The 16,475-nt window shown below is 33.3% G+C and overlaps 1 protein-coding gene across 1 annotated transcript; it reads left to right on the plus strand.

The window, feature by feature from the left end:
- Positions 1–4,087: 4,087 nt before the first annotated feature.
- Positions 4,088–16,232, plus strand: LOC117924044 (ras-related protein RABA1d). Its single transcript, XM_034842593.1, has 2 exons — positions 4,088–4,471; positions 15,458–16,232. The coding sequence occupies exons 1-2, from the start codon at positions 4,251–4,253 to the stop codon at positions 15,891–15,893; spliced, it is 657 nt and encodes a 218-aa protein (XP_034698484.1). The 5' UTR covers positions 4,088–4,250; the 3' UTR covers positions 15,894–16,232.
- The last annotated feature ends 243 nt before the right edge of the window (positions 16,233–16,475 follow it).

A 16,475-nucleotide genomic window follows, 5' to 3' on the forward strand; every position in this document is an offset into this window, starting at 1 on the left:
ATTTGAACATATAGAATTGGAAGGTTAGACATTAAAAAGATATTTAGACCTAAAACGTTAGACACTAAAGAATGGTCAAAACCTGAAAGGTCTTAGTGTTGAGGTGCTATTTCTTCGTAAGATAGTTTGCTTAGTATTTTTATATTTTAAAAAATTATTATTGATATGAATTCAAGGAGAAATTAGTGATTTTGTGTGTGGTGTCTTTTGTTTATATATATATATATATAATATGGATGTTGATAATATTGCATTTTGGCTTGTGGATGGGTCATGCTTGTAACATACATGGTTAAACGATTTTTTTTTTATAAATATTATTATGTTGAAATGAACTTTAAATTGAAAAGGAAATAGGAGAATGATACAAAAGAATAAAATATAATTTTGAATTTTTTACTACCTTTACAACTTTATTAACCTTTTAAGATAAATAAATAAAGTGTTTAATTTAAAAAATAATTTTATTTTATTTTTTCATTGCATTTGTGATTTTATTTTAAAACATTATAGGTGGTATAGTTATCTTAAACATAATGAATATATTAGTTATTTTTAAAAAATTTATAAAAATATTCAAAATAAACATATTGTAATATATATTGAAAATGTGAAAAGAAGTTCCATATTTTCGAGGATGGTCAATACCACTATCATCAATATTTTATTACTTTTTTATATGATAAATAGTAGTCAGATATAACAAGAATTGATTTGTATTTATTAAATGGAAAGATTTGTAATATAAAATCATGACTTGCCAATAAGATTGTAAAAATGATGATGAATTGTGGAAGGGAAGAGTTCTTATGTAAAAGAGAGAGAAAATACAACACAAAAAAAATCATATATACCCAAATGGCTTACATATATTTTGGGAAGAACATGAGACCAACCTATTAGTCCAAGGGTTATCCTAATTGAATTGTAATGACTATAAAACAAGGTTAACAATTTTAATTCAAGTGAAGTTTTTAGATTTTGATAGCAAGTTTTAAAGAAAGATCAAGTAACCTTGAAAGAAAATCAAATGACATGAAGATGTGAATCCCTTGAAGACTTAAAGTACGGGAAATCTTTAAGATGGTTTTCTTTGCTATACAGAGGACTAACTCTTTTTTATGCACTTCAAAGCTAATTTTTTTCATCCATACTTAAGCTTAAAAATAATAATTTATCATAAAATTGGATGAATCTTTGATATAATTTAAAACCTTGAGTATAATTTTTTTTAAACCAACTTAAGAAAGTTTTTAAAAGGAGTTACACAAGTTACTAAAAACTTGAAATCAAAAACCAAAAGTGTTTCTATGCTTTCAAGCGATAAGGGTGTCCTGAACTAGTAAAATCAATTAGGTAACAGTTCAACTAGTTGGTTCTCTCAATCAAGGGTTGATTGAGCTTACATAAAATTTTCTCTTATTTTCAGTAATAGTATGCAATAGGACTAGCCAAAGGCAAGTCGAGGATCGGTCAATGATTAATTGAATCTCGAAAACACCAACGATCGCTTGCAATGCATTAGATGCACCAATGGTTAGTCAATTAGTCAAACCTAAGCTCAACTAGTTGATTTTAACTTTTGTTATTTCAAGTGTTCAAGGTTGTTTTCTTTGAATCGAAGAGTTTCATTGCATTTATTTATGAGAGAACATTTACATTGAATTGAAAAACACATACTTTCTCACTTTCAAAACTCTTCATTTAAATGCATTGAATTCTAATATGCAAATTTGACTAGTGAACTTTTTAAATCCCTCATATTTTCTTGTGTATTGTGAGCTATAATTGTTTTAGGATTGAATGCATTAAAATATTCTCTTCTTATTAGTTTTGCGTGAAAAGATTTTAAGTTGGTAGAATACTTAAAGGGTTTGTAATGGTCCCTTGGAACCAAGTAATCCAAGTGTAAGAAAGTTGAAGACTTTGGTTTTAAAATCTTGTTGATAGTGAAATTCTCACTCAAAAAAGAGTGAGGAAAGTAGGCATAGGCAAATTGTCAAACCACTATAAACAAAGTTTGCATTTATCTTCTCGTTATCTTTTGCTTTACTCTTACATTACTTGATTAATTACTTATATTCCTTGTTAATGTTTAAATTATTTCAAAAAAAATTTAACATTTAATTCACTTCCCCCTCTGGCATTTAACATTCCTTGCATTCAATTCACTTTTTAAATCTTCTCCTTATCTTGTGCATGTAGACCTTCTGGCAAATTGGTTTTTTTTTCTTGCTGGCAAACCCTCTATTTGTACTATTTGTGTGTGGATCCTTTGAGCACAATACTTTCCTCGTGCAAGTTAGCTATTCTCTGCAATATAATTACTCAAATTTGCCTCCCATTGAAAGGCACTTAAGCTACCTACTTAAGTTAGTTTGTGCATAACTTCCCATGGCTATATAAGTCCACCTAATGCTAATTTTGGTTGTTTGATGCTTAGATATGTTATATAGATATAGTGAGTAGATATCAATCCAATCTATGGTGAGGGTAGCTAAGAAGCCCATATTTAAGTATCTTTAGAGCATAAAAGTTTATATGATTGTATATAAGGCCATGAGTTAGTATCCATTAAGCGTATAAAATCAATCTTACACCTTGTTTTTTACTAGAGCTAAAAATACTTTGATTTTTACTCAAGCTAAAAATCAATCATATACAAATCCTTTTATCAATAAAATATTTAATACACAAATAAGTAGTAAATAAATAAATAAGCAAAATAATGAATGGATGCAAATAGATTGATTTGATAAAAATGATAATATCAAACTTTTCATTTTTTAAGTATTTTGGTTCTTATACCATTTCATCCTATTACACTATCTTCCTTATAGATATTATCTACTCTGAACCTAATGAACCCTCATAATTTTAAAATACATTTACAAAATTGAAAGAAATCCATACATATGAAGAGTCATAAATTTATTATCTCATTTGATGTGAGATATCACAAACACCACAACCAAGAAAAACTCATACATATATAGAGTTATAAACTTCTTTCTCTATCACATGTAAGATATCACAAACACCTCCACAGTCCATTCTCAATACAAACATGATGTCTTTGTCGTATCCCTTGAAATTATTGGGTCAAACAGATAAATATTTCTTGTAAATTGAACAGAGTCTTTTACTAGTATCGATTTTGAGTTCATACAATGTTTGAGCCAATTCATTTTTGTTTTGAACGTAATCATGCAAAAAAAAAAACCAACGGTCACCCGTTAAGCAAATCAATTTTATTAACTAATTGTTCATTTTTGTTTAGATTAAATAGAAAAAGAATGGAAGAATTTGTCATTTTTTGTTTCATTACAGTACTTGATAGAATGAAAAAACAATGAAAGACTTATAAATTCTCATTTACAAATACTTAAATTTTGATACCTAACTAATACCCCATATACTTAATTTGGATTAATCAATTTTAGCTTCCTTCTCTAATTCATTCTCAAATGGTTTGATATGAGTGATAATATCAAACTTTTCATTTTTCAAATATTTTGGTTCTTCTACTCTTTATCTCCTTTCCCATTTGTAAAAATAAGAAGTTTTGAAATTTTCCAATAGCTTTGGTTTATCAAACAATTATATCAAATTCAACATTTAAATTTCAAATGTTTACCTTAAAAAATGTCTTGTTTTTTTTTAAAAAGAAAGTTGAATAGAATATTTAAAAAATTAAGCTATTCAACGAACATTAAATATTTAAGGATACGAGTTATGTTGTAAAGCTTAAAAATAATATCAAAAAATTATCTTGCTAGGATTTAAAATAATGTTAATAGGTTTTTTGAATAATCATGGGGTCTGGGCGAATTTGATGTAATCTTTAGGGGTTACTTTGCAACCTAATGATTCAATTTTGAGTTCCGCAATCAGCGGTGAAGGCGTGTGGTCGTTTTCATTTCCTCTGGGAAATACGGTAGAGGTCCAAGTAATTTTGAAACGAGAGGGAAGATTTCTAATATTGATAAATATGAGGGTTGCAAGTGTAATTAAGTGTGAGGCCATTAAAGTCATTTCATCATCACTCAAAAACCCAATGCAGAGTTTTCAAAAAGACATCTCCTTTTCCTCCTTCTTCCCCTCTGGAATCCACCGAGGCGGACACAGTGTCTCGTTTCCAACTCACAGAAGGGGCAAAAAATTTTTGTAGAGAGAGAAATTTAACTCCTCCACTGTCTTTCCTCTTCCCTCTTAATCCTAATAATTAAGAAAGGAAAGCGGTGGTGCTAATGGCTGGGTATAGAGCTGAAGATGACTACGATTACCTCTTCAAGGTGGTTCTGATCGGTGATTCTGGTGTTGGGAAGTCCAATCTTCTCTCCAGGTTTACCAGGAACGAGTTCAGCCTCGAGTCCAAGTCCACAATCGGGGTCGAGTTCGCCACTCGCAGCTTGAACGTTGATGGCAAGGTCATCAAAGCCCAGATTTGGGACACTGCTGGCCAGGAAAGGTGTGTTTTTTTATGCAACAATTTTGCTTTCTCTGATCTGGGTTTTTCACGTATTGTTGTTTTGAGTGCTTTCCTCTTCTGTTCTTCTTGTTTTGGTTTCTACTTCGTTGTGCTTTGCTTGGTTGCTGAGAATGTAGCAATTGAAAAGCCGAAAAATTCGGTGTTTGTTCAACTTAGTAAGTGGTCAAATCTGAAGTCTTAGAATCTAAGCCTAATAGATGGAGGTTCTAGTTTTGCGGGTCTCAAGTGAGAGGAAATCTGTAATTCAAAAAATTTATTTTATGTCATTCATTTTCTTTGGGAACTAATGTGGCACTCGGGTTTGTGTCTGTACAGATTTGTGTTTGTTCAGTTGTAAATTTTGTCTAGTTCATATTTCGGATTCAAGCAAATGGGTTTGGTTTTGAGATCTGAAGAGGTTTAATTGCAATGGCAAATACGCAACTGCTTTTATTGGGTTTTGCTTTTAGGACTCGCATAAAGAGTAACTTTTACTTTGATCTCATGGTGATCTCGGTTTGGGTTGATGGCACGTAGATGGATTTTAGGAGATCTTGATCTCTTGCAGCTTGTCTTGTAAGTTTTTGGTGTTCAATTGGAGTACTTTCCCTTGATTTAATATGAGTTAACAAATGAAGTGAGATGGCCAAATTTTGTATTTGGGTCACTGTGCTTTTGCTTCCTACTAGAAGGCAGATAGAAGGTATAGAGATGGATTGGACCTCCTAGACTATTAATCGGATACTTTTCATAGGTTGGGATCTGAAGTGGTGTGGTTCATTTAGAGTTGCCTCATTCATATGAATAACTCACATCTAATAATTTATATAAATGATTTATGTATTAAAATATGTGTAACTAGATTTAAGAGGCCATTGCTTCGCACCTCTTTGGTTGCTTTGTATAGTTGTGTATACCTTTTCTTTTAATACAATTGCCTTTACCTATAAAAAAAGAGAGGCCATGTCTGCAAAAATGGATTCCCAATTATTGAACTGAATTAGAACCTGTTAAGGGGGATGATCCCTGGAAATCAGATACGTGTTTATGATACATCTCCACACTGGTTAAGAGCAGCCGCATTCAAAAGAATAACCGAGAAAGTTTTTTAGTACAAAACCCACCGAAGGCGAACAACCCTGTGTCGGGCCAGGATCCATTTTTCATGGATAGCTAGAGAAGAAAAGCATACTTTGGGATATTCAGGAAAAAAGAAGAAAAAGAAAAGAAAGAAAACAATATTATGCTACTTCATTGTAGAGATCTGACATCTGATTTTTCGTGAGTAGAAATGTCAAAGAATACCTTACAGGAATTGAATCCTCATGATCAACTGCCAGACTGCAACTGATATAATCTTGTCAATTCCAATTTTCTGAGAGGTTGCAGGAGGCTGCTGGAGGAGAGCACAATCTGATTCCAATGAGATGTTGCCCACTAAAACATTTATCAGGGAGACCTGTCTCATTATCGTAGAGATGATTTTATGACCAAATCAGTCAAATCCATTCCATTGGTGACTCTACATATAGCTCCCACAATTCCCCTCTTTAATTTCCATGCCATCATATGCATTCTTGCTTAGTTGAACTTGTTGCATTGAAACTTGATATTCTTTTTTCTGGCCATCTTTAATTAAAATGTGATCTTGATTGCTGGAATGTGAGGTTTAAGTTCCACATTGTAGAGTTTATCTTTCAAGGATGTGGGATTACTTAGGCCAGCTTTATGCATTTCCTTGTTAAACACATTCTTTGGCCTGCTTGTTTGTATTAGGATTTCCCTTTTTGGCTTTGGAGTTGGAAATTCCTAGTTGGTGCCTCTTTATCCATATTAGATCTTGTTGATTGGTTGGTCCCTTATTGATTGGAGGGAGGTTTTTTTGTTACTCTCTTCTATTTCTTGTTGTTTTGGTGCCCTTTGTATGTCCCCTTGTGTACGTTAGTGCCCCCTTTTTTTTAGGCGCTGTTAATAGTATACTTGTTTGCCTGTAAAAAGAATGAAGTTTAATGACTGCAGTCTTTCTTGGTATTGTCTTTCTTTTTTATCTCATAGTCATAGATTGAAAGTTTCAATTGAAACTATGCTACTGAATGGTATATTTCAAAGTACATCCTAGAGGCAGAGCAAGTGGGCATCTTGATATCATTTTTTGAGTGGGGACAAAATAACATAATTCTTTTGCTCCATTTGGATCTAAGAAAGTATTAAGGAAAGAAAAAACAGAAAGGAAGGAATTTCTATTTCTCTTATTTGGTTTGTCAAGGAAAATATAAAGGAAAATGAAATATATGAAAAATTATTTAAAACATTACAAATTTTTAAATTATATATCATCGATATAATTGGAAAATAAACTTAGAGCAAGATTAGGAGAGAAAAATTTATTAAAGTCAAACTTATTATTTTTCCTTAACTTTTATTCCCTTTCCCTTTTCCTTATCCTTAACTCACATTTTCTTTCTGTGTGGGTTAAGGTGTATATAGGCCCAGTATATGCATATGGTTGACTTCATAGATTGGTTAGGGTTTGGATGAGGGAGGGGGTATTTTTTGTTTGTTCCCTCTTTCCTATTTTTTTGCCAAGTGCACTTTGTATACGGTCCTGTGTACTCATGTGTGCTTTTAGCGCTCATTAATGTGTTCTCTTATTAAAAAAAAAAAAACTCACATTTTCTTTCTGTGTGTGTTTGTGCTCATGCTGTCTTATTTGGTGATTTAAGTTTTCACATATGATATATTTTGTACTTGCTATTCATCTATGTAAAATTGTACTCTAGCATTTATCAATCTTGTTGGTATCTTTGGGTTGATGAACAAATTTTGGGCCTTTATATTATCAAATAATTTGAATTGAACCATCACTTTTATAATAGACATATTTTATAGGGCTGGTATGGATCTGTTGAGGTGAATGGTTTACCATATGGTGGGGTTGTGGAAGGTCATTACAGGAGGGTGGGAAAGAGGTTTGTTCATTGCCATAGACTCTAGCCTCAGTAAAAAGGTTGGCCTCAGTTAAGAATGTTGGCCTCAATTAAAAACGATATGGAGAGAGGGGGAGAGCAGCCATGGCCAGCCTCTCTCTCCCCTAGTCGTGTGTCTGTGTGTGTGTTTACTAATTTTATTTTATGAATTTGAAGCGGGGAAGAATGGTTAGGTTAGGGGAAGGGAAGAAAAATATGGTGGGAAGGAGGAAGAGGAAGAGGAATAAGGGTTAGGGTTTTCTGGGTGAGTGGATCAGGGAAGAAAATGAGGGGATTATCATCAATTTGCTTGTCCTTTTCCATTAAAGAAGAAAAAAAGAATTTAAAGGGTGCAAATGCATAAAGGTGGGATTGAATCCCCCGATTCTGATAAAAAAATAGAATCCCCAGATAGCTTCACATTTAAGGTTCAGGGGATGAGGGGGGAAGGGGGTTTCAATTCAAGTCCTACTACAATTCTCTGAATTCTATAGACCCAAAGAATTTCTCTGCTAACGAGATTTAGGGCACGTGCACACCTTGAGTGCTTTTTTTTTTTTGCTTGGGAGGTGACATAGGCGCATGGGATAGACATTGGTAAATAGATTCTAGCTTGTAAAGCTAGTGAGGATACAACAAATCATATTTTGATTCATTGCAGTAAATCCTAATTATGAGAGCTTTTACTTGTAATGTTTGGTGTGCAATGTCTAAAGCTGACCTTCAATAGAACCGTTATGGAGTGATCTAGAATTATAGTGGGGGTGGTGCCTTGTTCTTCATTGGATTCCATTGATTTTTTAACGTGGGAATAATGAACCCTTAACTTGTACATGTGTGTGCTGCCTCTTTCTGTAAGCACTTTTCTATGCACATCCTTTTGCCAAAAAAAAAAAAGGTACTATGTGTATTTTTTAGATACAAAGCATGGAATTGGCTATCTTGTACAATGAAAGACCTACTTAACATTGGTTTCAAAATCACCACCCTTCTGCCTGATTTTGTTGAGGCAAAACTGAAGTGGCATATTGCTTATTTATGCTCATTGCTCACCAGGCACATTAAAACTCAAAGTAGGTGAGACTATCTTCAACTGACGGGTTTTTGGTTTTCCCAAACAGCTCCTCCTACACTTTGTTGTTCCATGTATAATCTCGGTACTGGTGACTGTATTATATATTTGATTCTTGATGTATATGTGTCTTGATTTTTGGCTGGTTATGCCAAATTATGAAGAAAAACTATAAATATATAATAATTTTCTAAAAATTTGTCACATTTACAGCTATATATCATTATCCTCAGTAAATGTTTGACATGTATTGCCATAGAACTACAATCTAGGTATTTAGAATGCTTTCTTCAATGAATTATTAAGAGGCAATGCTTGTGGGAAAATAGTAAAAAGGTCAAGGTGGAGGTGGAAAATGTTTAGTTATAGGAATTTTTTCTTGGCTAGTGTTTAGCTTTAACAAACCTAATAATCAAAGCTTAACAATGGAGTGGAGTGCTGAGAAAGTGGTGGCAATTCCCTTGGTAGCCCCAGTAGGGGAGGGGTGTTTCCATGCTTGTGGTGCATTTGTGGGAGTGTTGAGATAGTAGGTTAGAATTATGGATTAGATGTTAATAAAGTTACTATTTGGAAGTTGAATAAGGTAGTGTTGGGTTGATTTGTTAAAACTACTACCTGATTTACTATTCCATTATTTATGCATAATTAAAAGACACATTTTGAAATTGGATGTTGTTGGAAAGGAAGTTTGAGCTGACTTCAAGTTTTTTTAAAAGGTAGTGATCAAATTGTTCCTATAGTTAGATGTTAAATTACATGTTTTACATTTTCTTTGTGTGGGTCTTGGGATTTCTCCTATAATGAGCACTATCCCAGTAAAACTGATTAGTATACCAATATTAGTGGTGATTGGTACCCTGATTCAAAACCATGGAGGCTGCCTTGCACTTTCCTGTAAAGTCATTTTTATGTTTTTATGTTACTTTATCATCCACATGCCAAAATTGATGGCATACATGATAAATATTACTAGCAGTCTCAAAATTAGTCTCTATGGTGCTAACATGTATTTTTCAGGCCCTCGAGAAGACCAATGGATATTCTGAAAATCCTTAAAAGCTGTAACTTTGTGATGAAAACGTTAAACATGTATTGTAACACTTTAATAGCAATCCTACATAATCTCCACCATCTAAACAAAAAGGTTGTTGAAGTGGGTTTAGACTTTCTTTTCAATAGCTCTTACATGACAAAAGATATCACCTTTTATTATATCTTAATGAGAAATCTATGAGCATGATGGTAGTTTTAAGTATAATCTTATTCTACAATTTCATACCACATTGTTAGTCTTTTCAATAATAAGCTCAGTAGTAGGAGGTAAACTCTGCGGGTTGGGTTGGGTTGATAGTTAACCCAAGCTTATGAAACTCATTTGCCTAATCCTAACCCAACCTGAGGTTCAACCTAAGTTGTTAAATCCCAACCCAACACAATCTTATTTTTCTAAACTTGGGTTCAAATCGGGTTAGGCTAGAGTTAGTAAATATATGGTCTGGTTAATGATCATTATATTGGCAACATCTATTTTCCTAAATATATCTAGGAAATGATGATTTTTTTTTTCTTTTCTTTTGGGCAATCATATGATGCATTTAATCGAATCAACACATGCATTCAATAAAATGGTTGTTTAGGAAACCCAAAAACCTGGTGGGCTGAGGATGATCTGACCTGGTTTTAGTCTAATGTGTTGGTAAGTCATGTGAGAAGCATGACAATTCAACTCCCTCTAAGATATCAGGCACAAGACTAGTGGAACCCGAAGGCACAATTCCTTTTAGTGCTTTTTGTTTCTGCTGGTTCTTGTTTGCCTTAGGTAGCCTAAGGCAAGTGGAACCCACCTCCTCTACTCCATAAAACTCCCAAATGGCCCGAAAAGGAAGAAATTAATATAATTGGCATAATATGAGTGAGCATGCTGCAGATTTTTGAGAGCTTGCAGTATAAATTATTAGTGCAACGAACAGGTTATATGCATCACCAGTTGATTAGAAAAATTATAATATCCTATGCTGCAAAATTTGTGGAAATTTTGTGGGTTAAGATTATGGATGATGCTACATGTGCGACCATTTTTATCATCATTTTTATCACTTGCTGATGTGGTAAGTGATCATTAGTAGTAGACAAATAATAAAAAATGCATTTTATTGCATTTTGATTACTTTTTCTACATTTATTGCTATTTACCACATTAGTAAGTGATGAAAATGGTGATAGAAATAGTGGTACTCCTAGCATTTTTCCTAGTAGTTCAATTTAGAAGATGCATACATCATCACTTGATTAGAGAAGCTGGAACACTATATGGGACTGTATAGTGCTAATTTGGTGTCTTCAATATTCTTAGCTGTTTTATAGTTGGCTTGATTCAAAGTAATTACTTCATGGATTTGGCTATCAATCCATGACTATAAGATTTTTAATGCTGAAACCAAGGATTTAAATACCGCCCAAGTTGCTAAAATTTCAGTTGATGCACCTTGGTATGAAAATGAAAAGGAGTGGATAACTTTGGCCAGAAATACTTTGGCAGAACATTGGTGGTTTATCACATAAATTTCCTGACATTTTCATTTTGGAATTTCTACCGAGCATTATTGCAATATTTGGCTATGTTTTGTTTTGTTTTGTTTTTGTTTTTGTTTTTTGTTTTTTGGTGAAAATCAACCTACATATCCATTTAATCCAATTGTTATTTTTAAAACATTATGATTATTTTTAGACGAAATTTAATTGAAATCTACCAAATAAACGAATATTTATCTCTTTAAATATAAGATATGATATTTATCACTTTAAATATAAAATATTTGTCACTTTAAAATATTTAAAGAAATGCTTATAATGGTTAAATTGTCCAAATTAAAAGATGAGATTGCAAATAACAAAAATATGTAGAAATTTTAATAAAAATAAGTTTCTCATATTGGATGAAAAATAATTTTAAATGAGAAAATTAATTTAATAAGGAAAATTATAAATACAAGTTTCAACTTATATTATCTTAATCCATTATATTCATTTATTTAGAAAAAAGTTTAAATACTTTTTAATGGAATTATTACTTTTATTGAAATAGTTTTATATCACATTTTGAGTAAAAAATTATTAAAATTTTTTAAATAAGATTTTATGTTAACTATTTTTTTGTTTAATTTAAAATTGATTAACATGAATTTGAGTAGTGCATTACGCAAATTCAATGAATTAATTTTTCTTTCAAAATAATATTTATTATTAGTTCATAATGCATAGTATTGACTCATGTCACAGATTTTATCATGAATATATTTAATATTATTTTCTTACAAAAGAATAATTTAATATATGAATTATTGATTGTTTTATCATTTTTCAAAATTTATTAAAAATTTCCATATTTTTTTCAATTTTTATAATTTTTTCAATTCTTACTAAAATTTCCATTGATATCAATATTTCCATAAAATTGATCTATCTATATGTCCATCGACATTGATGTTTTCATTTCTGAAACCACAACATGAACTAATGAATTTGTAGCATGTATTCTTGCATGAAAGAAATTTAAATAGCAAAAAAATAAAAAAAATAAAAAATAAAAATAGTAAATTTATGGATTTGGCTCTAAATCCATGATTTAGCACCCGTCAAGGTAGCTCAGTTGGTCAAAGTGAACACTGAGAAGCGTGGTCCTAGTAAGTGGCACATGTTCTTGGGTTTGAATCCCACCATTGATGATACCTTGAATTTACCCGGTACTAGTTGTTTCAGGGTGGTCAACACCCTGAGGTTTGGATCCCCATGGAGAGTCCTAAGGGCTGGGCTATGGAAGGTTCTTCGGTTATAATAATAATAATAAAAAAAATCCATAGTTCAGAATTCATAATTTTTATACAATGCTCTCAAATTTTAAGTTCATGTGTAGTGTGGCGATTTTCCAATAAAAGATGGCTTCCCTAATTTATTCATCATTTCTACTCATAAATGCTTAGGTTGTGGTGGTTTGGGATGTGGGGATTGGCAGAGATCACTGGGACCCTCATTTCCAAAGCAATTCTCATAATTGGGAGTTGGAGTTGCTCCTTTACCAAGTTCAATGAGTGGGTGTTGGATGAGACTGAATGTGGAGATATGCTAGGCATGGGCAGCAATTTTCTTCTAAATCTTATCCTCAGACAGTTCAGATGCATTAGTCACTATGGAAACCTATAGTTTGATGGCTAGTTTAAAGTTCTTTTATTATTCTATTTTTATTTGAGGGGGACTGTAGGAGAAGATTTTGGTGACTGATCAGCTCATGAAGGTTGGCCCTTCGTTAATAGGTGCTGCTTATGTATGCCACCAGAGGAATTAGCCAAGCATATTCTTATCCATTGTGTGGAAACCCACAATTTGTGGGTATCTCTCATTCTCTTTATTTGAGGTTGCTTCCATGACTGGCTAGAGGTTTGTTACTTGGTTGATGTGGTTGTTCTGTGGGTGATAAATGCTTACTGGTGTGGAGTATGCCTTTTACTTGTTTTGATGCATTTACAAAGAGTGCAAGTGAATTGTTTGAGCATTTGAGTGCTCTAGTCAGGTTTTAAAGTATTTGTTCCTAGAGTTGCTGTTTGAATGGCTTAGTGGTACTCTCTGGAAGGTTAACCCTTCTTTCTTTGAGTTCATTGATTGCTTGAGGAGGCTTTAGGCTGTTTTAAGGCTTTTGTTTTTTGTTTTTGCATTTCATATTTTTCATTTTTTTTTCATGTTCAGCACACTCTATATGCATTTCATGCATTATGATTCCACCACCTCTTTTATTATGTGCTTATTGATCTTTTCTTTATATATATATATATATATTCAATTTATCTATGTATCTATATATTCAATTTATCTATGTAAAATTCCATTGTTCTATGATATTGAGTACATATAAAGTCCTAATAGCGGTAATGGTGTATATTAGTACTATGTCAAGAAGTTAAAAAATGGGTGTATCATACATTTTTTGATAAGCAATGAATTTTATGAAGAAGTAAGAGGCATATAGCAAAAGGAGCACACTTAAAGTACAAAGGATATATGTGTAGGATGTGGAATGATGCAAGAAAAAGGATTTTCCTTATCAAAAATAAATAAATAAATGAAAATTAGGATGAAATAAAAGAGGAAATGTTGAAAATCAAACTTCTTCCTCAACAGTGAGTAAAAAGGATCCAATGTTAGATCCAAAGAGACACTAGACCAAGAAAACAAAGTTTTTAAAAAGGTATATTTCAGCACCAATTCCAACCTTTCCTTGCACTGGGGACATGTATCATTTCTCTCTTTCCATATGTATCAAATCATGCATAAGGTTTAGGCTGTTATACATTCTATTCCTTCTCTCAATGAGAACCCCTTGGTAGTTTAGCTACAACTCAGAAGGATGGGGAAACATTTAAGAAACATGGACTCATAATCTTAAATCTATGCTTGGCTTTGATGAAATACATAAATAAAATAGAATCCTAGTTAGATTTGGGCCACATTTGGGGCACCGTTTGGAAGGTTAACTTAATTTTAAAAATTTTTTTTTGGCTATGAAAGCTCTTTTTCAAGGTGTTTGATTTCATTTAAGACATCTTTGAGTTAAAGGCATTAGCATTTCAAAGTTCTTGTACTATAAGTTAAAACCTTGTATCTTTTGCTGGAAGTCTTAATTGGGTCTGCCTTGGCAAATGGTTATGGAGGCTTTCCCTCAAGTAAAGGTGCTTTTGGAGGAAGATCATCCAAGGAAAGTTTTGAGGAGCTGGTTAAGGGATGGAACACTTGTGAGGTGAGGGATATTTTTGGTATGAGTATGTGGAAAGACTTAAGAAAAGGTTAGGGGGAATTCAACCACAGGATAGCTATTTGGGTTAAAAATGGTAGTTGAACAAAATTTTGTGGGATAGATGGGTGGGGAAGATCCGTTTGAAAGAATCATTTCCTTGGTTGTTTGGACTAGCTTCTCATAAGAATGTTACTGTTGCTAACATGTGGGAAGGGAGAGGTAGTGGAGGCCAATGACTGGTGCATTTCAGAAGACGCTTCTAAGATAAGTACTATATATTGTTTCATTTTTGGTATAAATATTTCACTGCAGAGCATTCCTCACATGGTGTGGTCGCACGTGACACTCTCCAAACCAACCCTGAAGAAAGCTTTATTGGCAATAACCCCACCGGCCATTCTCATACAAAGCAACAGCTACCACCAAATCCCTAAACTATGAAACTCCATCCTAACCATCCACTGGCTGTTTCTTTTTACCTAGCTCCTGCTCTGTTTCTCTCCTTAAACCTTAGATTTGAAGTCTGCAACATAGTGTAACAATGGCAGATAGAGGCAAAACGCTAGGCTCCAATGCCACCAAGAAGGCCACATTTTGGGATAAAATCCCAAAATTTCCTAAGAATCTCAAGAAAATTGGGATGAAATCGCAAAATATCTGAAAAAATGCCAAAAAAAATTGACTGATTTTCCCTTTTGCATTTATCATTTCAAGGCTGACCAATATCTGACTTGTCTCCCACCATATCAGCAAATTTCACCGACATTTTAATCTGTGCTTGTAGAAGAGCTGAACTCCCACTCTTTTGCTGTCCTTTCAGTGTAGGATTCAGTTTCTCAAAAGGATGCCACGTGATAGATAAAAATAATGTTACTTTAGTTAACAGGAGACATCCTTAATTGAAACATGCCACCTTTTTATATCTAAAAATTTGAATCCATATTGCGAAAGAACTGGGACTAACTTCACTTTTCCTTTCCATTGCCAAATGGCCCCCCATAGGTGTTTAGTGTTTTTACATCATATGGTATCGTAGGTCTTCTTGCAATGGTATACTTCTGTTTTTGCTGCCAGATTTATATCTACTCAAATTATTGTAATTTGATTTTACAATCAATACCTATTATCTATTTCTTAAGCCTTATCTTTTTGGAGATTTGTAGGTACCGTGCAATAACTAGTGCTTACTACCGAGGAGCTGTGGGTGCTCTGCTTGTGTATGATGTTACTCGGCACTCCACATTTGAGAATGTTGAAAGGTGGTTGAGGGAGTTGAGGGATCACACAGATCCCAACATTGTGGTCATGCTCATTGGTAACAAATCGGATCTTCGTCATCTTGTGGCAGTCTCAACTGAGGACGGCAAGTCATTTGCAGAGAGGGAGTCCCTCTACTTCATGGAAACCTCTGCACTGGAAGCAACAAATGTGGACAATGCATTTGCTGAAGTTCTTACTCAGATATACCGAATTGTTAGCAAGAAAGCCATGGAAGCTGGTGATGATGGAGCTGCTTCAGCTGTTCCCAGCAAAGGGGAGAAAATTGATGTTGGTAAAGATGTCTCAGCTATGAAGAGAGTTGGATGCTGCTCAAACTAGGGTTTTGAATTGAATTTGATTGTGTTGGATGGGATGTGGCCGGTTTGTTTTGCTGCATCTGTTTCTATATACACCACCATGATTGTGTAAAATTTTCTCAAAGTTGCCTACATTAGGAGATAGGCTGATTGTCTTTACATATTATTTTTATTTTTTTACTTGAGATTATTTACATTATTAGCTGACACAGAGGGCTTGATTAGGAGCATGATATTCTATTGTTCTCAGTTAGATGGTGGATAGGGTGAAGACTTGAACCAAAACTTGTTTGATTCAATGCCTGTTCAGATTCATTTATCTATATTGCATTATTCTAATGAAATTGCAGGTTTGTGGACATGCTCTTTTAGCATATTGTACAGACTATTTGTTTTCAATAATTCTATTTTGTATGTTTTTACCTCCATACTATGCCTGAACCATGTTTATACCAGGAGCATCAGGTGGAGACTTATCCATAGGTCCAGCCATACGGATCAAGTTTCCCCTAAGCTGACTGACTACTCAGTCTACTCTTGCTCCATATTGAAATGTGTAATATCTTCCTCTCAAATCAATTTGGAGCATCTCGGAGAGTGATAA

This window comes from Vitis riparia, chromosome 10 (assembly GCF_004353265.1).
Source record: "Vitis riparia cultivar Riparia Gloire de Montpellier isolate 1030 chromosome 10, EGFV_Vit.rip_1.0, whole genome shotgun sequence".
In the NCBI taxonomy this organism is placed as follows: domain Eukaryota; kingdom Viridiplantae; phylum Streptophyta; class Magnoliopsida; order Vitales; family Vitaceae; genus Vitis; species Vitis riparia.

Bases quoted from the DNA above. Each gene is read 5' to 3' on its own strand.
- LOC117924044 (XM_034842593.1), top strand. From the start codon at position 4,251: ATGGCTGGGTATAGAGCTGAAGATGACTACGATTACCTCTTCAAGGTG. The intron at 4,472-15,457 runs GTGTGTTTTTTT...GGAGATTTGTAG, and splicing joins GACACTGCTGGCCAGGAAAG to GTACCGTGCAATAACTAGTG.